This window comes from Rhinolophus sinicus, linkage group LG01, assembly GCF_036562045.2.
Source record: "Rhinolophus sinicus isolate RSC01 linkage group LG01, ASM3656204v1, whole genome shotgun sequence".
NCBI lineage: Eukaryota > Metazoa > Chordata > Mammalia > Chiroptera > Rhinolophidae > Rhinolophus > Rhinolophus sinicus.
This window is the reverse complement of record NC_133751.1, coordinates 52,521,650-52,542,874: the sequence shown is the minus strand read 5'-3', so window position 1 is coordinate 52,542,874 and position 21,225 is coordinate 52,521,650. Positions and strand designations below refer to the sequence as shown.

General features: G+C 36.4%; 1 protein-coding gene across 6 annotated transcripts in view; it reads right to left on the bottom strand.

Annotated features, from left to right (window-relative positions):
• TP63 (tumor protein p63) overlaps positions 1–21,225 on the bottom strand; it is a 221,884-nt gene that overhangs the window by 75,042 nt on the left and 125,617 nt on the right. For 5 of the 6 annotated variants that reach the window (XM_074329390.1, XM_019743157.2, XM_019743154.2 and 2 more), the window contains exon 4: positions 2,233–2,487. In XM_074329390.1, the coding sequence (XP_074185491.1) occupies positions 2,233–2,487 (255 nt within the window). Of the gene's footprint in view, positions 1–2,232; positions 2,488–20,163; positions 20,356–21,225 lie in introns of those variants that run through there. The other variant, XM_019743158.2, reaches the window with a different exon arrangement.

Genomic DNA, 21,225 nt, shown 5'->3' with positions numbered 1-21,225 from the left:
TGAGGTTTCTTGGCTAAGGTCACAAAAATAATCAAGACGAGAAGCCTGGTTTTCTGGCTCCCAACCAGACCCCGTTTTCCATTACCACAGTGCCTACCCGCTTTCTCAGGGCACTGATATCACTGTTGCCATATGTCAGGAAACTGTACCAGTGCACTCCATAAAATAATGCTCCTTTTTTTAACCTACCATTTAGATAGAAATCTCCAACCTTTATGTGTAAGACAATTTACTTTGAGAGAGAAGTGTTGATCAAAGATGATTGAGGATTGTGCTAAATCTAAAAAAGGACCTCAGATTCCTGTACGAGGAGATGGTGAGGAAGGGAGGAGAAAGACTGATTTTAATGTTGTACTTGTATCAAGCTCCACCCCTAAGGGTCTTAAACCATTTTAGAAAAAAAAAAGATTAATCATTTAGTGGTGCTAATTTGCCCATCATCCCTTCAGATGCGCTCACTCTTAATATAGTGGAGCTCTGCCTGAAAATGCCAAACAAGAAACAGTTCGCCTTGAAGATCAGTGACGGTAAACATCCAGTTGGTGACCCCTATTCAAAAACATATCAGTGTTCCACTTACAAAATGGTTATTCTATTGTGTGTTTTTTTCAGCAAAAGATTACTTAGATTGATCAATGAATATTTATTTAAGGCCTATGGACTCTAAGTTTACTCACCTTTAGTGTCCATCTCCAGGGTTATTACTATAAAAGAGACTAAAGATTATGACACAATTGATAAATAACACATGGAGGAGAGATTAGGTTTTAAGTTAATACTTAGACTTTAAGGTTAAAATTTGAACCATGACAGAACTGCTTCTCAAACCATGAAAGAAAAACACTAAAATACATTTTTAGATGATTTGGGGACATCCTGATGTGAAATGGTGGGAAAAGGAATTTTCAATTTAGTAAGGGAGGGACAAATCAGAAATATAGGTCCGGCTACATAAAAGCCTCTGTAACTTTGGGGATGTCACGTAACCTCCACATTCTTAGGCTTTCCTCACTAGTAAAATGAGAGTTATAAAACGTGTCGTACCTAGCTCACAAAGAAGTGAGGTCAAAATGAGAACACATGTGAAATTATGTTGGAATGCAGTGTTATGAATGCAGATTATTTCGTAAACTCTATTCAACTGAATTAAAGCCTGTAATGAACTGGATACTATAACATAAAAGAGAAACACTTTCCAAAGAAACCTATTTGCCAAAGAGGGGGGAAAAACTGTTAAAACAATTCTAAAGCTACTTTTCTCAACAAGATGATGATATTTGGAAGCGTTTCTATAATCCATGCAAACATTAAATTGTTTGACAAACACGCATGCCACTTTGGTCTTGGGCATTCTTTGATCAACCAGTTAAAACCAGTCTTGTAGGTCCCCTCCCTTATATATTTGAGCTTTATTCATGTTATAATACATTACAAAATAAACTTTGAAACAGAATAAACATTCTTGTACCTTTTGAATTTTAAAAAATATTTCCATGTTTTCTTAGAAAAGTTACACATGGAAAGATATTTTTTTCAAACATTTTAAATTAGAATACTTTTGGACTAATTTAATGTTCTGATGTATAGTTTTAAAGGCTTCTTTTGGGGGAAAATGTTTTTAAATGTAACAAAAATATATGTATCAGTAAAGTGTGATTCATGTTATAGAACCAACATGTATAAATTAATTTAACCCTTCCATAATAAATGAGATTTTAATTTCTTGTTACAGATGCTGAGTTTGTGATTTTATTCATTTTTTAAATCACACCTTACTGTGACATTTACTTCTTCAAAATAATGAGACTAGTAACTATCCTACATTCTGACTGCAAACACATATCGTATGATTATGATAATTTTCTTTGGCATAATGCTTTACATTTTTCCTAAAACTTTCACACAAAGGACCGCCCAACAGCTCGAAGCACGCAAGAACACATCAGCTGAGATTGTTAGGAGCCAGCCAAGAATACAGGCCTTTGGTTCCCAGATCGGGGCTTTTCCCACGAATTGGCACTTTTTCTCTCTCTGGTTCAAGTGTTAAATATCAAAACCAAGAAGGCCTTAGAGGACAGGGAGAGATTTTCTACCATTCAACATGGATTTCTAAGCTTTGATGGGAAAAAAGTCCCTGGGGGGGGGGGGGAGGGGGAGAGTGCGTGTTGAAGAGTATCCTTGTACTTGTGGGTCAGGCTTAATGGCGTATCTATGGGCGCCTGGTGCTCTTACCGTCCAGGTGGCCGACTTGGCAGTACTGGACTGCTGGAAGGACACGTCGAAGCTGTGCGGACCCGGGTAGTCAGTGTTGGAGGGGATGGCGGGCGACGGCGAGAGGGCATCGAAGGTGGAGCTGGGCTGTGCATAGGGCGACGGCGCCGTGACGCTGTTCTGCGCGTGGTCTGTGTTGTAGGGGCTGGTGGACGAGGAGCCGTTCTGAATCTGCTGGTCCATGCTGTTCAGGAGCCCCAGGTTCGTGTACTGTGGCTGCAGGACACCCAGAAACCCCAAAGTTAGCCATTTAACCTGCAGATCACTGCTCCAAATAAAGGCATCATTTGGTGCATGCATTCCACAGAGTTCCACCTCAGGTCCCTAACGCTTCACTGTTGAGGTAAAATGGCCAGTGGGTGACACACAGAAGCAAGAGAAGTCTCAGGTGCTCGTGCGTGTGTCTGTGTGTGTTTGTAATGCTCTGCACAGATCACACAGCTCTGATGTGCAGCTTTTGGAGACTGTGGTCTTCTCAAGAGCATTTGCAAGTAGAAGACATGCTTCTTCACAAACAGGACAAAAAGTGTCAAGTACTGAGTAGCTGATTAGGAATTCTTTACAATAAATTAATGCTACTTGCTCTCTCTCTCTCTCTCTCTCTCTCTCTCTCTCTTTCTCGTTTCCTTTTCATCTGCAATGGTATTCAAATGAGAAAGACTACAGAGCAGATATGTTCTCAAGATGATTTAAGCATCAGATTATTGTATATAGGACATATACACTATATAGTCTTATAATTCTAAATTTTGTCCCAGGATATCAAGAGTTCCTCCCAAGAGCGAGTTTCATGAAGACTGGAGAGGCACGGATAGCAGGGTCAGGAAGAAACAACTATATATTTTAACATGCTAGTATACCATCTAAACACAACATAATTTTCAATGTGTTTTTTTTATATTTTTATTTTCTATGCAGCAGTTTATTCTTTTCCAGAGTAGAACATGTCTAAGACAAATGTCCTCTAGTTATAACTAAAATTCTATATTTGATATAACTCAGACGTACGTCAACTCATGTAGCTCCTCATCCAGATGCATTTATGTGAACGGATCTGAGCACTGAGGAGGTACTCAGTAAGATGTTTGTGGAAAGAATGAATTAGTTTCTTCTCATTTAACCTGCAAAATATCTTTACTGTATTACTACCAGAGAGGGGAAGCAATTTGCTCAAGCATTGGCTAATAACCAAAGAGTGAGGATTTTGAAACCCAACCTTCTGATTCTGAGTTCAGGGCCCTGACCACGCCATCACAACTATCAGCCTGGTCAGATAATTCAAGTCATTCATACACCTGAGTTAAAATGGATACATTTTCAGCAGGGACCACCAGCCTCTGGTATAGATTTCCCTTTGTGAAACATTCTGACACATGGAAATCTCATTGTTTCTACAAGTTAACAAAGGGAAGCCAAACGGAAAAGCAAGAAGAGGAAGGCCTGTGGTACATATTTTACAAAGGAAGTGAGTTCTCTGGCTCTTCAACTGAAACAGAACTCTGAGAGTCCCAGACTAAGTAAAACTATGGAGAAGAACAATCTCACAAAGAACTGACATTTGAAAAAAAAATAATTGAACTTTACATTTAATAAAAACATTTTACTAAACTTTACATATTTCACTTCACGTGGGGAGCAGAAATGGACTCTGCCATTCCATTCAGTCCAGAGAGCATCTGTCTAAATGTTAATGGTCGCATGCCCATTCCATTACATTTATACATTCACATTCCATTGCTGAATGCCACGTCCCCATTTGCTCTTCAAATAACTATTAATCTCTTTACACTTATCCCCATGCTGACAAGAGCAGCTGTTTGTCTCGCCTTCTCTCCTTTTGACTCCTATAGCTCCTATTCCTCTCCTCTCTTCCATCTCCAGCTTCCCCTCTTGACAGGTGCGCAAAACTGCAGGTAAGACAACTAGAGGAGAAAAAAAATAAAACCTGAAGCCTGTTCAAATGAGTCCACACCCCTGGCTAAATTAAAGCTGTTAAGATTTCAAAGCCCAAGGCAATAGCCTGGGAAGGGGATTGAAAAGATATTATTTGTGTTCAAGTTAAGGGTCAGTATACAAAGCACTCCTAAAAGTCCTGTAGGAATCAGATAATGCTCCCAGAGGCACGTGCTTCCCTACAGCAGTACAATTAGGGAGGCAGCTGTCCCTGACAAAAAGGACAAAGAAACTCAGAGAAGCACTTTCTCACTAGCAGTAAAATGTCTGTTGGGCCACCCCTTTCCTCCTCCTTCTAGCTACACAGAATGGAACTTCAGCTAATTGTGGGCTTGGATGAGAACAAAGAAACATGGCCCTTTGAATTTTTTTTCAACATATGTAAAGAGAAATGTTTTGGAACACAGCTTTAAAAGTCAGTGAACAAACACTCAGCGCTTCTCGAAGGACTTAAGAGAAATGGAAACTCCATTTACTTTGGAGGCACAAAGGAGACCCTGGACTGAACATATTGGATGGCACCAAAGAAGCAGAAACTGTATTCCGAAAGTCATTAATAGCACTGTGGGTGCCGATGGATATGTTTTGAATGCCATAATTTTTAATTCCATACAGTTCCAGGTGAAATATTTTACTTAACAACAACAGGATTTGCTTCCAAAGCTAATGCCTTAATTTATAACTAGATTTCTAAGGTTTGGGCAAAAAGCTACTTACTATCCAAGGTGAAAAGGAAAGCACAATTCAATTTTAATTTTTCCCAAAATTTAATTGACATAAACATAAGCCAAGTAGTATACTCAACCATCTTAAAAAATAAAAAAGCATAAAACCAACACTAGTAACTTTGAGTTAATTAGCCTAAAACATAAACAACAAACCCACCAAAGAAATAACTTTTTTATTGGAAATCTACTTGGATACTTTTTATAGCTTTATTTAAAAAGCAATGGCATAAACTTGCCATAGAAAATAGTACTTTAGAAGTTATTTAAAAAAAAAATTAGTGAACAACAACAGATTCTTATTTATTTATTTCTTTGATTTGAAGAGAGAGTGGACATGTTGACCATGTATGATTGGAAGCGAGGGCAGACCAACATTGCCAAGAAGAACAAGTGTTACACTGACAGGTCCTGCAAAATAATTTCAGGGCCTATTACATAATGTAAATGCAGAGCCTCTTGTTCATAAATTATTAAGAGTTCCAAAATGGTGATAGCAGAGAATTAAACAAAATGCAGGGCTCTTCAATGATGGCACATTCTGCATGCCTGTGAAGATAGTTCTGTGCCAGGTTAATGTGAATAATATTGGTCCTTTATTTTCCACCAAAGTGAAGCTGGTGGGGTCAATGGAGCAGTACTTGTACACCTTTTTTACTGTCAGCAATTCCATAAACACAGAGGGGGTAACTTGCATATGCTGGGATGCTAATTTAATGCCTATTTATAATGACAATTAAAAGAGGCTCAGAAGTTAGAACATGACACTTTTATATCAGTCACAAAAACTGCCCTTGGAAGAACTCTATGGGGAGTCCCATATATCCCATGTCTTTTTCATGAAACTATTAGACTACTTGAGGTGGAATAGGAAGTAGATCATTCCTTTCTAACCACCAGGTATCTTGATTTCAGAATAACCTTAATATACTCTAGAGTCCATGAACGAATGAATGAAAAATGTTTTCTCTCTATCTTATCACACCTGAAAAAGAAACCAGTCTTCTTTTACAAAATATAAAATGTAAAAATGAACGCAATTTGTCTCATATCTACTGTAAGTCTGATAAAGTAAAACAATCAATTTCCTCTAAATTCAAAGATGCTTCATTTCCTATAAAATAACTTAGAAATGGAAGACTCACTGCCTGGACCCAGGAAAAATACTAACATCTGTAGCTGTAATATATTTAGGTTCATCACAGACTAGCTGATCTGATCACAGAAAGGATGAAACACAGTTTGGTCACAGAGACTTAACATATTCCAGGTAATTACAGAACAGCCTGGGGTGTTCTGAAACATGAAGCTGGCATGATAAGTGTAGGTATACCCGGGGGCTGAATCTCAAACTGCTTGCTTTCTTATTAAGAAAAAAACAGTATAACTACCACTGCCAAATCTAGGAAGATTGTTTTCTTGTTTCTTTTTGTTTTTCTCCCCTCATAAATCCATTTGCATTCTCATAGCCATCTACAGACTGATGTATTTTTTTCATGAAAATTCCATCTGGCTACTTAGAATTAAAATGATAATATAGAAGATTAGATTTTTCCTGACTGGTTACTACTTTAAAAGTGTCCTATAAATGCAATCCCTTTAGTTTCATTTTATTTTTCTTTCCTGGATTACATTATTTAATTATCTTAAATTCTGAATATATTCTGGGCCTCAATTTTCTTCTCATCAGAAATAATGTATCGGTATATATTGCTGCAAACAAAACTCAATACAGAATACCTGGGTTTATACTTATTTAAAGTTGAGTATGCACTTACCTCCCTATAAAAGAATTTAACATCAGAAAAGGATTCCAGTCAAGTCATTTGACCAGTACAATGGAAACAGGGAGTTAGATATAACTAGTGTTTCTGAAAATCTAACTCCACCAATTTATCTGTACGAGAGAAATTTCATAAGTCTCTTTACCAGTTATTACTATCTGTAATAGCTAATTTATGGCAACAATAGCCAACAGTATATAGCAAGAGGTTAATAAAAACTGGGAATGAGTGCGAAATCGGGGATAGAAGAGGTTGCTGCTGGGATATATAATCATAATTTATTTTCCTCAATTCAAATGTTCCCTTGTAACAGGAAATAATGAGGTGCCCAAACTTCATTTGGAAGAAATTATATTTATAATCCTTCACTGACTCTTAAATGAGGCTAGGGAACTGAACATTCTTCAGCACTCCTTACATTCCTGAATGGATCCTCGTAATGCAAAAGAACTGTGAACTTAGATTTGGTGATGTAGGGTCTAAGTCCCCACACTGCCACTAACGTGCTGTATACCTTTAGGCAAGGTGTATGAGCAAGGTGTATGAACAACCTGGATCTCGGTTTCCTATAGGGAGATTGATTCTGATGAGCAAATATAAGGGTGAGCCAATTCCAACATTCTAATAGGCATGACCGTCCTCATCTGCAAAGCTCTTTTAAAATACCATGAGATTGCTTAAAAAAATAAAATAAATAAATAAATAAACAACACTTTTTCCTTTACACAGATTTTTCCCAGCCAAACCTAGAAATTTAAAATGTTTCAAACATACATAATAGTTTCCTCAGCTGATATAAACTTTCATCTCAGGATTCATGGAGGAACTTTTGTGAACATTCGAAAGCCCCTTCTGGGAAAAGAAAACTGTTTTCTTCATGACCCTGGCTTTAAAAAGCATTCATTTGATTATGCTCTAGCAGACAGTACTACATTTTCATCTACAAATATCAACAGGATAGTGACTTTTCAACAACCACTGCCTTAGGGAGAAATACTTGTGATTTTTTCAGTCCTCTACCACCTGCATCACCTCAAAGAATGATAGTTTGTTTTATGCTAGAATTAAACACAGTTGACTTACAGTGCTCCATTCGAGTTCAAGAAGATATTGTGTTATAATGTCAAAATAGTTTCTTTCCATCTTAAGAATGTATTTAGCATCACATTTTTCTCAAAACCAGATTTTGTTAAAGTTTGTAAAATTTTATTTCTTTTGTAGTCCAAATGATCCTAAAAAGTGAATGCTTGGAGGTGAAATATACTTAAAACTTGTAATAAATAAAACGTAAAAGCAATGCATTTAAGCATACACAAACCTAGAAAGATAGTAGGCACAGAGAGTTTACTAGAATGTTTTGAATGTTTTATGTTCTGACACAAAGAGTCAAGATTGCTTTGAGGACCAAGATTCCATAACTTAGGAGAGAACTTCCTAAAAGCCACCAATGCCAGACAATGACAGGTGAGACAATGACAGGTGAGACAAATAAATATGAAGTTGGCTGATCAAGTGGACACAATGCAAACAAATATTAGAACAAGTATTTGAAAAGCCAGGACGTGTTAAATGGGTTGAAGTTAAAACTCAATCCAAATATAGCTAAATTACACTGTTGAGAGCTCAATTAAGAAAAAATAAACTTTAAATTCTATGATTTTAGCAAGTACTCCCTTCTAGTAATAATGACAAATGAACGAAATTATAACCATGAGCATCTGAATTCCGAAAGAAACACATCATCATTACATACCGAGGAAGCACTGGGCTTAGCAAAAAGGTATAATTTCAATATTCAGTAATTTTTAATCCAGGTAATAGAAAAAAATATACAGAGTTTCAATTTCTTTAAATTGAACCAAGAGTTAGTTATTAAAATTGGAACAAAGATATGTTTGAGGACATTTTCAATCCTTAACAATCACTATTCTGATAGATTTATTTAGCAGGTAATATTAAGACAAGAAAGTATATAGTAATGAAAACCTTCAGTGAAGCTCAGGCCATTTATATGGAAAGCACACCACTTTAGAAGCTCATCAATAATACTTTGTTGGTTTTTAAAGTGGGTCTAAAATATTTAAAAAGAATTTTGATAATGTGTCTGTTACCCCATATCAGAAATTATGACTTAAAACAATGGGGTGATTAAATGTGATGAACATTTTATCACTGAGGATAGCTTTGCTCACCATTACCTGAAACTTAAAACATTTCAATTACAATAAAATAATAGTGACCATCAAGATTTTTAAAAAATATGAAACATTTTTAACATCCATATTCAATTCTCTGTATGAAAAGAATATTAGCAATTACCACTATTACTACTACTATTATAAATACTCTTTCTGAGTCCTTCTTAGGTCCGTTATTGTGTTCAAGTGTTGCATGTATTTACTCCTTGAATTCTTGTGAGCGAGGTGGCATTGTTATCCCATGTTTTATACATATTTTATAGATGAGGAAACTGAAGCTCTACAAGATTAAGTAACTTGCTTAAGGTAGTAAGTGACAGGGCCCAAATGTGAAACCAGTAAATCTGGTTGGAGAACCCACTTTCTTAAGCAACCTTCATTCTGATTTTATGTCAATCAGAGTCACTCAAATTTCTGTATGCAATTTTTATCGAAGTTATACTCAGTGTAAGCATACCTTTTCATATCTAAGGAAAATGTTTTCCATTGATTAAAACAGGATATCAAACTTTAACTATTCCTAGAATATGTGAATTGCAGAGTTAGAGACTGAGCTCCTTGGACTTGAAATTCACTGCAAATCTGATCAGGTCATTCGTAAGCTTGAGTACAGTGAGTGGGTTCCAATTCTCTTTGAATGAAGTTTCCAAGTTTTTCAAATGGCCTAGGCTGCATTATTTGAAACTCTCCCTTTTGATCACTAAAGAAAGATCAAATAGGCATTCCTTCAGTTTTTCAAAAGTGAAAAACTCCTTCAGTCCTCAAGCCTTTTGCACATGTAGCCTATTCCCCCACTCATATTGCAGGTTTTTGTTTCAATGTCTTTTCTCAGGAGAAGTCTTCTTTGCCCACGTAGCTATTCTTTGTTTCACGCTGTCAGAGTACTCTAACTTTCCCTTTGCATCATATAATTATAATTGAAATCAATTATTTGAGTTAATTTTTAATGTTGGATTTCTCTGCTAGACAATAAATTTATGAGATAATATATCTGGCATGTTTAGTGCTGATTCTCATATCTGGAAGTGTCTAAGACACAATAGGTGCTCAAGAAATATTTATTAAAAGAATTACATGCAATACCTTTCAAAATAAAAATCACTTTCAGAAACTATCTCTTTTATTCTAAGACAACTAAATATTGATTTTTATGCTGAAATAAGTCTGTCTCCAAATTGAATTCATCTCCTTATATTACTGCCAGATGAATGTTATAGTACATCTCCAAATAATCTTTGTGACCTTTACTTGGTGTTTTGCTTTTAGCTGCAGATTTTATGGGAACTAGTAGCAGAATAGCCAGTCCTGTCACTCACAAGGCAATGAGTAATGCTTGGTAGCTCACACCTAGTTGGGAAGTTTATTAATGAGCTTCTACTTCCTGAAAACAAACACATACACATTTTTGTGCCAAGGCAGTGTTTTTTACCTGACGGTCTAGATTTTGTTTCTAGTATATCTAGGTCAGCAATAATAATTCAAGTCTTTATGGTCATATAATTATTCACTACCTACCGATGGTGTTTGTGGCCAAATGCAGATTGCTTAGGAAAGAAACCAACCAGAAGAAAAAGTTAGAGAAAAACATTTGTTTCTGGTAGATAGGCCACCAAATTGGTTCCTCCCTCTTTAACTTCCATGATTTTCCGCCCAGTAACCCAGAATTCAGTTTAGAATAATGTCATAATTAAGGGCTTATAAATGTATGTTTTGAGAAACTGAGATTGTAATTTATCAGATTTACAAACCATTACTTGCAAATGGTCTGAATTCATGACTTCATTTCCCAGACTTGACAACACACACTCAGAGGTTGAAATACTAGTGTTTTTTGGTTTTTTTGTTTGTTTGTTTGTTTTGCAAAGGGAAAACTAAAGCATGAAACAACAGATACACTTCTGTCTTACTACTCTATACATATTCAAATGAGGAACACTGTTTCATGAGTTCTAATTTGCTTTTCAAGTTCTTCAGTGATTACTACATTTTTCATTATATTTGAGATAATTAAAGTTTTTAGTTATTTACTATACTTTTTAATTAGACATGGCGACTTATATAACATTGGATTGTTCCTTTCAGCTGTCACTTTTAACTGCAAAATAAAACTGAAATTTCCAGCTATGCAGAAGACATGCCTTACTTTGAAAGACACTCATCTATTCATTTCATTCTATTTAGCCCATTATGAAAGTAACAATCAATCAATCGGCTTAATAATTACAACAGCTCATTAGTGTCTTATTTGAACAGAAAGAAACTGGGACACCAGGTTTAAGAGCAAAATGACAAAGATTTCTCAGATATCCTTTAGTAATGACACCATAAAAAATAAAAGGAGAAAGTGTTTGCAAATGATCAAGCTATTCACCCAGTGCAAACCATCCACATCTCTGGTGATGACCAAGAGACATGCAGGGGACAAAATGAATCAAGGGAACAGTGTAGAAGCAAGCAAACACTTTTAAAGAGAGACTGCAAAGCCAGATAAAAATCCAATCTGTTCATTTTTTAAAAAAAAATCAAACACATTCTCTGTTCTCATGGGTAATCAATTAAGTGAAAGCAGCCCACACTTTACACTGTTTACCTCTGTTAGAGTACAAGTCATTCCTTACTCAGGAAACTGCCCTGTCTTTTAAAAACTTTCTTGCCACTTGAAGTATAATGGAAATAAATAAATACCTGGGCTCATTACAAAGAAGAAAAAAAATAAAAGACTTGCAAGATGTCAAGGAAAACCATATGATTCATTACATACATGTGAAGACAGGGCTTGTACAACGTATGCAATGGCTTGGCTTTTTGCACAGGTCAGTTACAAAGAGCCATTTTTGTAAGTATATACAACAGGCCATGTTGTTATCTGAAGATACCTCTTCAAGCATACCCCACGTCCTCCACCCTCCAAGAGTCTTCAGTTTAGAGCTGGGAGAAGGCATCTGGTCCATACAGAGTGTAATGAGGGAAGAACAGAGAAAAACAAGAGCTCATACGAAGGAGGGGTTATTCTGAATAGGGGGACCTGAGAAATTTTTAAGAGTGAAGTAGAACCCTAGAAGAGTATTAAAAACTAGCAGGGATTTGACCTGGAGATAAATATTTGGGGGGTGGTGTCGGAGTATAGAAAGAAGGCAGGAAAATGATCTTTGCTGAAACCACACTGTTCTGAATTTAAGCCTTTCAAGCTCTTTGGGATTGTCTATTGAAATGATTTCCCAGGCCTAAGGCTTATAAAGGGCGTTCTGCTTCACCCAGTGTTACCAATCTTTCTGTATATCTTGTAGAATCCTCAACCTTATTCTAGTGACAGAGTCTCGCATGGTCTATTTAAAAGTAATCAAGCCATTCCGAAAACATCTGATATTGCCCTTTGAGCGAGTAATGGTTTTCCTTTTAATTCTGACTCCATCAATAGAGTGACACTAATCCAGACTGATTTGAGTAAACAGGGCATATTCCCATTGTCTCTGTGATCTGAGAAAGAATAAACTTGAGAAAGATCACTGCCTGGATTGGAAATGGCCCCTTTGGGTGTTTTGCACAAGCTTAAAAGGAAAAAGAAAATGCTTGTACAGAGTTCTTTCCAAGGCAAGCACACTTTGGGGGTGGTAATTCTCATCGGGGTATTATACTAAACTGCATCTATTAGTGGCTTTAGCACCAATAAGAAAGTAGAACTATTTCTTTTGTAGTGTTTCCAGAAGAACTGATGAGAGTGTTTCATAAATTTCCGCCTCTGGCAACACACCACAGTTTGACTCAAAATTCCCTCTTTCAGCTTTTATGAGGATCTTTTTTTCTTTTTCTTTTTTTGGCCATTTAAGAAACACAGACAAGATGCAATTCAGTTCACAAGTTTTGCATGAGATATCAATTTACACTGTACACACATCCACTAACATTCCAAAAATGTTTCATTCTGGCCAGTTATTCCTTCACCTAGAACCAGCATATGCTTTACCTTAACACCACTTATTTTTAAGTTGACAGGTGAATATTATCCGGTGAAGCCATCTTAGCTTCAATCTGCTTGAGTTTGTCTTTAGAAAAGAAACTTAGAGTGTATAAATGTAGTCATTTATGAAACATGAAATAAAGAACTTTCCAATTTTTTTTTTCCTGGATAGAAAGGAATACTTCTTGACTAGTATAGGTGTGCTATATTATCAGTCCAAATAAGACAATCAAAAGTGAGGAAGTATAAAGTCTTCTGTTTCTGAGAAGACTTTATAGACACAGCATTTAACTACTTATTTCTGCAAAGAAGGTTTTGTAGCAATGGGGTATTTGTGGATATCCATTGCTTCCTCTAACGTCTGCACAACGTTAAAGGCAGGACAATTACATGCTAACATTTAATAATTTTCCAAATCCACTTTATACAAGTCCAGGATTTAGTTGGTGAGGTAGAGGAAGGAATGAGCTACAAGCTTGGACATCCCTTGTTTATCCTAGAGCCCAGATCTCCCTCCTACCCACTCCCTTTGACTTTCAATCAAGTCACTTAGTTTCTTTCCCCAAGAACCTACCCTCTCCTGTCCCACTATTATCTCTTTAATTGCCTACATTTTCTTCTTGGGTGAAATGGAAGCAATGAAGGAGGCTGTGGAAAGAGAGGCTATTAATATGGGTAAACACATGTCTTCCCCCAATATTTATGTTCAAATCTTAAATACAGATGTGTATCCTTGTATGAAATGAAATTTGGAAAAAAAAATTGTAGCAAAGATTTAAAATTTAGAAATACCAAGATCATGATTTTTGTTGCTGCTGTTTTTTGTTTGATTTCAGAGGTTATTTGTTTCTTAAATGGGACATTCATATTTGCTTCTGCTCTATCATCGCCCAACTAGAACTGGAAATTCTCATTTCTGGACATATGTCATATTTGGTAGATATATTGTGTCACACTTAACTTTAGGATTACTGTTTGCATTTAGAGCAGTGACCAGAGAACAAGATTTTCTTGTCCCAATTCTAAGATGACTGTGTGTATTTAATAAATAAAGTTGATACTACTTAACATGGAGAATCAGTCTGGGTTTTGTTCCCAGATTTGATTAATTTTAAAAAATGTAATTATGGAATCCCTATAAGGGTAAGTCACCTTATCTGTCTCAATAGAAGTCTAAGGAATGAGAACAGGAAAACCTCAACTTTACCTAACCCAACCAATCCTTTGGGCTAATTCTTCTCCCTCCCTGCATGATGCCACTTACCATCCCTGGAGCATACAGACAAAGTTTTCAATCTTGAATTCTGAACACTGCCCATGCTTTCGAAATACGCATGGGTTCTAGCTCCTACTGAGATAAAAGCCCGTATCACCTTTAGTTGCTATTTCTACAAAATATTTCCATTTTGACATATTCAATACAGATCAGTGTTTAAATCAACATTTTCTTTCCAAGTCAATACATCATGCTCTTTTATCTGGTCCTATGCAGTTCTCCTTGTATTTTTATTCATTTTTTCTACCCTCTACACAGAATGACCTTCTTCCCCTCCCCCCTTCTACCCCCGGCTAAATTCTGATCTTCAAACTATGTGAAATATGACCTTTGTCGAAAACAGTTTGAAGCCATTTCTCTGTCTTTGAGAACTTTTGGTGTCTTTTACCAAAACGTACCTTACCTTTTGGTGTCTTTTATACCGGAGTCATTTATGAACAACTTATATGCACTCTAGGGTTGTGAATGCTCGGAGGCCAGTGGCTGCAACTTCGTAACTTCTGTTTTCCTTATGTTGTCTTGCACCGTAACTATACTTAATTAGCTCTGTAAGTGTTAGGTTGTAAGGAAATACTTATTTTCATGGGGGAAATAATCTAAATGCTTTGTGGCTGAGATAGTAAAAGCACTCTATTTGGTTTACAGCCAAACTTATACGACTTTTTCATTAAGGAGTAAGGGGAAAATAATGAAATAAAGAGTGGGGTCTTTGTGTATAGGATGGCCATATACTTTGTCTTGTAACTAGAACACTTTTGAAAGTGAAAGTGGTACTATTAATACTTATATTTGTATGAACATACTTGCATAAATAAGGACAAACCAAGACCAAGGGTTCTTAACTTATCTATGGCAGGGGCCATGACTATTAAAGAGCTACAGGCAGAGAATACACAAGTCATAGGAAACTTTAGAAACAATCCATTTCTACCCTTTCATAGGTCCCAGAAAAATGATGGATATTGCAAAACAGGCAGACAATGTGCAATGTAGAGAAATGGGTTTTATATTTCTAGGCCGTCTTGAGCAAAGCCATTTATCCTCTCCAATTGTGCCCGAGAACAGCTCCCATTACACCACTGCTCTGTGAAAATCCTTCCATGGCTTATCATTGTCACTATATAAAATGTGTTATGACCCACCATGAGCCCACTCTGGCTTGCATTTCTAACTTTATTTCCTAATTCTTTCATACGTTCAATTTCATCTGAACTATTTAACATTTCTGAGCACACCAGAATTCACCCTACCTCTCTTCCTGTGCTGTTGCTTGTTTCTTCACCTGAAATTCTCGCTCCCTCTTACATGTCTAGGACTTAGAAAGAGCCACCTGTCCTTCCAAGTACAGCTACATCCCACATATACATGTTGACTTTCTCAATCCTCCTGCTTCAAGGTACTGTCTTCCTCTGAACTTTATATCATTTTCCTCACCCTTCCCATATGACACTGAAGATCTATCCTTTGTTATGACTGTATATATTCATTCCCCCATGAACTGTAATAGTCTTGGTGTAGGAACTGTTTCTTACTCATTTTTATAGCCTATGCACCATCTTATATGTAACCGTTGCTCAGTAAATATTTTTCAAAAAGAGTATGTCTGTCTTTCTTGTAACCTAAGTTTCTCCCCCTCAATATTACTATTCATGAATATTACAACTTCATTTAAGGTTTAAGCGAAAATTATAAAATATTTAGAAAAGTAGCACACTAATAAGCCACTACTCACTATTTTCTTGTGCCTCCAAAATGTGTTCATAAAAGAAGACTAGGAATATAATTTATAGTTTAACTTTTGGATCAACTGTTTTACTTTGATACCTCAATCCATTCTCTTCCAGAAACAAAATCCACTACCCTATCACATACCCTTTACAGGCAACTCAGTCCGCTAAATTGGCACTGGACAATAATGACGCATCAGTCATCTGATTTTTTTCTCATCAAACATTTGAAGGAAAATTATGAGTCTATTAGGCTTGGAAACATTTTTATCTTCAAAATAGTTAGACTTTTATGGCAAGACCCAAGTGATTTTTCACTGGGATGTCTTTTTGGTAGCTGTGTTTGCTCTTCCTTTTTTAGCAACATAAAACAATTAAAAGCTAAAAATGTATTTAACAAAGGATAATGTTTAATTTCATATTATTATGAAGGGAGGATTTTTTTACCTATCCCCCTCTATCCCACCAGCTCAGGTCCCACCCCCAAAAAATCATGTCAACTCAAAGAAAGCTTGGGTACATCTGTGGTAACATATTTCTCAACTGTTTGACCCATATCCTTCCTTGATAAACATAAAATCTCATGACTTCAGATGTATACTCCCTCCACAGGAAAAATATAGGACCTAAATTTGGTATATGCTCATTGTCCAAGAAAACTTCAGCAACTTTGCATTTAGAAAATGTATGTGGTAAGATGAAAGAGCACCGGTATTTTTTTGGTTGCTATAGCTAACCCAGGCATTCATTCATGCTTCCTACTGTACTCTCCATACTCCCGTTGCGGATCACTGCTCTTCTAAAAAACAAACCAAACCAAACATGCTTTTTCCTTATCGAGGTAAAGGATAAGTGATTTATTACCACCACTCATTTTTCCAATAGTAGTGAAGGAAGGTATGAGCCATGATCTGTGATCTAAGATCTCTTTCTCCCAGTCCCCTCTGGGCTTGAGGGCAACCAGTTGTAAAACATGAAGTATAATCTAAGACTGCAGCATGCAGTGGGGAGCACAGCCGGGCTGACACCTGAATCAAACATACAGCCTCTGCTTCTTACCTGCTGTGTTTCTATCTAAGGTGTTATACATCTCGGAAGCACAACATGGGAAAGCTTAAGCTAATACATTTACTATTAAGAGAAAAATCACTCCCATGGGAAAAATGTGATTCAGCCTTTGGAAACAGTATTAAGACAGGAAAGACTATTTCCCTTGACAGGCCCAGAGGACAATTATGGCAATGACCTGGACTCCAACAGCTTATACTGCTTGCTCCCTTACAACTTTTCTTTTTGCTCTCAACTATATTTGCACATCACTTCTTTACGGAAACTTTTTTGGAGCCTCTACTATGAATCACAGCAGCCATTTTTAGAGTGTATTCTATCTCTCCTTGGTAGTAAAGAGAAAAAAGTTTAGGTAAATGGGATTCATTTAACTACAGAAAGAAAAATCATTAATCTCAATTTCTAAAGAGAGGTGTTTCAATATCCTAGCCTTGAAGTCCCTTTTACTTGTAGAATGCTGTAACCCATTCACCAAGTACCTTTGCCTCTTCATCTAGAACCCTGGATGGGGATTTTTAATAAAAATGCCCTTCTAAGGAGGAGTTCGAGAGTTTCTCTCTCTCTCTCTCTCTCTCTCTCTCTCTCTCTCTCTCTCTCTCTCTTTCGCGCGCGCGCGCACACACACACACTCTTCAGTATTTTGGCAAGAAAATTGAACTCAAACTTAATCTGTGAAAAATTTTCTTTTTTTTTTTGAGCCTCTCTCTCCAAATCTGAGACCAGTCCCAGAGGCTGTGTCATTCCAAGCCTGGCACACTGGAGTGGTGATAGCTTGAGGCCTCTCCATTGTAACCCAAGGATGGAAACTTAAGCCCTGCCTGTTACATCCTGCCCTGTGTTCTCCTCCCTTCCGGACCCTTTCCTATTCTTTAACAGCTTCCCAAAATCCAGCTCTGTTTCTGGGGAAAGAATACAGAAGTTGTAGAAAAGGGGGTAGAGAAGAAACAGTGTTCTTGTACTCTTTTTGAGTTATCACCCAAAAGAAGTAACTAGCATATTAAATTTGAAAGTTATTTTGAAGTCAGAGAACAGATTATGGTTTTAAAATAAGTTTCGCTCTCTCAGGGAGTTACATGCCTTTTTATTCTTAATCTGACCAATTTTTAACAATTCTTATCTGATAATAGTAGATTGCCATTTCTGTATTGATAACTACTAATAAATGTTACCTTAAGTTGAGTCCCAAAATGTTTTAGTGTTTGTATTAAGTTTTAGGATTCTCAGAGTTATGTACTACTAGGCATTTCACATACTCAGATGTAGAACTGCATTTTTACAGAGGACTAAACATAACCCTATACAGAAAAGAAAGCTGTTCTTAACAATGGAATGGAAACCAAGCCCTGAAGATAATGCATAATACAAAGACTGGCAGAAGGATATAACATTCATGGCGGCAATATACAAAAAGATGCAGGAAAGTAGAGAAATTCAGCCATGTTTTTTTCATGGATATCATCTATGTACATTAGCAGCATTCCAACAGAAAACTGCTGCCTTTTTAGACCCTGACCACAGGTTTACCTAAAGTTTTCAAAAACTCAAACCCATGTAAAGGTATTTTCTTTCCTCATACTCTCACATACAAGGTGACTTTTTTTCCTCCATAAAAGTCAATAATTCCTACAGGTATCTTCTAATCGCAATATCTATGTATTTTTTCCTTTCATGAGAAATAACCATTTCTCTCCACTTTATGTCAACTTTATACTTTTCTTATAGATATCGCTAAACCAACATTTGCTTCTACCCCATTATACTCAGACACGTAAAGTCAAACCCCAGCCTGCTTGTAAATACTGTGCGTGAAATAGCTCATGAACAAACACAAAGTCAGATACTATACGACCGACGAATCATTTTTGTCATGATTAAAACTGGACAATATTGGATCAAATAGAAACAACAAGATAATCTTAAAAGTTACCTCTTTTTTTTTTTTTTTTTTTTTGATTAGTTAGTAACATTTTAAGCTAACTTTCAATATTAAAGTAAAACGAGAAACTCAAGTTTCTCCAGTGAGGACAAGCAAGCTGGCTGAATGTTTTTAAGGAAAATCGCCACTTCCTTTTCCTTCATTAGATAACTTGATATTTCCCCTGTTATATTTGCACAGCTCAGGTGTCTAGACAATTGCATGGTCCATATGACAGTGCAGGCCCTGCTTTGCTGCCCTTTGCTAGTTTCTACCGTTTGCAGTCTGCACCAGAAGGCTGTGTACTTTGTTTTCATTTTTTTAAGGCGCTTAATTGGAGTATTCCAGTCTACCTTTCCAAGCATTCACCTGCAAGCATTTTCATCCGACACACTGAACTCGCTCTCCCCACACTGCACCCCCCCATGTGATTAGTGTCAACACAGCTGCCCTATTCTGAGGAATGTAAACTAATATTGTTGTTAGACCTCCCTCAACCTTAGGAAACTTCCTCAACGTCTTACAGTCTCTTCAGGAGTTTTTTTTCTTATACCTTTGCCCACTGATTTCAATCCCTGAGATAAACTTGTTGAGGAGAATCAGAGAGGCAAACCATCAATTCCTTAAATAAAACACTCCACGCTAAAATACACACTGACATGTATGCATGTGTAAATATTTAATAATGCATCTCTCCAAAGAAGTTTGTCATTACACAGTGAAAGTCTAAGTTAATTACCAGACAATAGAGACATTATTGAAGTTCCCTCAGGATTTACATGAGTCTCTGGATTGATAGAATTCAAAAAGAAGATGGTTTTAAAAATCTCACCTGATTATTTTGAAAAAAAGCTTCATTTGCTTTTAGGATGAAGTCTGGAGACAGAACTGAGAATTTAACGGAGTTAAGACACAGTCAACTAATTTTTCTTACTAGTATGTGAATACTCAACAGTGGAGTCACTTCGGTGTATCTAGCAGAATGTGATCTGCTCTCTCACTTTGTTCTTATAAAAAGTGATTTTATAAACTCCTGAATAGTAGGTTTTTCAAATACATAACGCCACCCAGACATTTTTATTTTCTCCTACTTTTTCATATTCTACTTAAAGAATAAAAATCTTACCATCACCACAGAAAACATTAACCAAGAAAAGGAGATTACTATACACAATTTGCAAAAACTTTATATTGGGTGACCAAGAACCACATATATGTAAGCTTTTATTTATAATACAAAAAATCAAAAAGCATCTCTAAATGGAGAGCTAAAATTTGAAATCCTTACCTCACTAAATTGAGTCTGGGCATTGTTTTCCAGGTACAACATGTTAGCTGTAAGATTGATCAATGCCGCTGTCCTCTCTTCTGGCTCCAGGATTTTGCCAACCCCCCCACCCCCTCTGAGACCCTTACAATAGGAATCTACTAAGAAGATAACAGAACTCAAGTCCCTCTCTCTCTTTCTCTCTCTGTACATAATTTTAGGTTCCCTAATATATACCCAACTATAGGCATGAGGGGGCGGGACTCTTCTCTTTACCTGTCCAATCCATCAACTTCCACCTGGACTCCTCCACTCCAATGGAGTGAGGCCTCTCCCATCTCATTAAGTAGCTAGAATTCCTTATCACCAATCTTTAAAGAAAAAGAAAGAGAAAAAAAAAAAAAAACAGGGGAGACAGACAGGTAAAACTTTCCCTTGTCTCTTTCTTAAGAAAGTGCCCTCCCTCCTAAAAACAAAACAAAATCTACCCAAACAAACCACAAACCATACCGACACCAGGACTTACAGAAGGCATTTCAAAAAGTTATTTTACACTTTGCAACTGAAAAGTAAAACTTCAGATAATGCTTTTGGAAGGGTTATTTTAAACAAAACAAACACCTAAATGTGGATTACACAAAGTTAGAAATTAGTGGAAAATACTCAAATTCGTGGTTTTATATCCTCAATATAAAAATAAAAAAACACTGCCTGATAGCTGAAAAGTTTTCAACTTATTCTCCCCAGAGAAATGCCAGTGGTTTCATACAAAACTATGCCAAGATAAGCCACTTGATTTTTCAGAGCATGCTTCAATAGCAATTTAAACCATTGGTCCCGTTAACTTGTAAAAACAAACAAACATCCATATTATGTACAGGGAATACAAATCCTGGGAAATGTGCCCATTTTTTTTTTTTTAAAGCCCTTTAAAAAAAAAAGAAAGAATGCTTATTTCTATCACTATTTCTGGAGACATGGAATCAATACAATAGCTTATCTAATTGAATCTTTATTTTCTCTATTGTATTTAGGTTTTATTACTGTTCAAAGATAATATATTTTTCTATAAACAGGTAATAA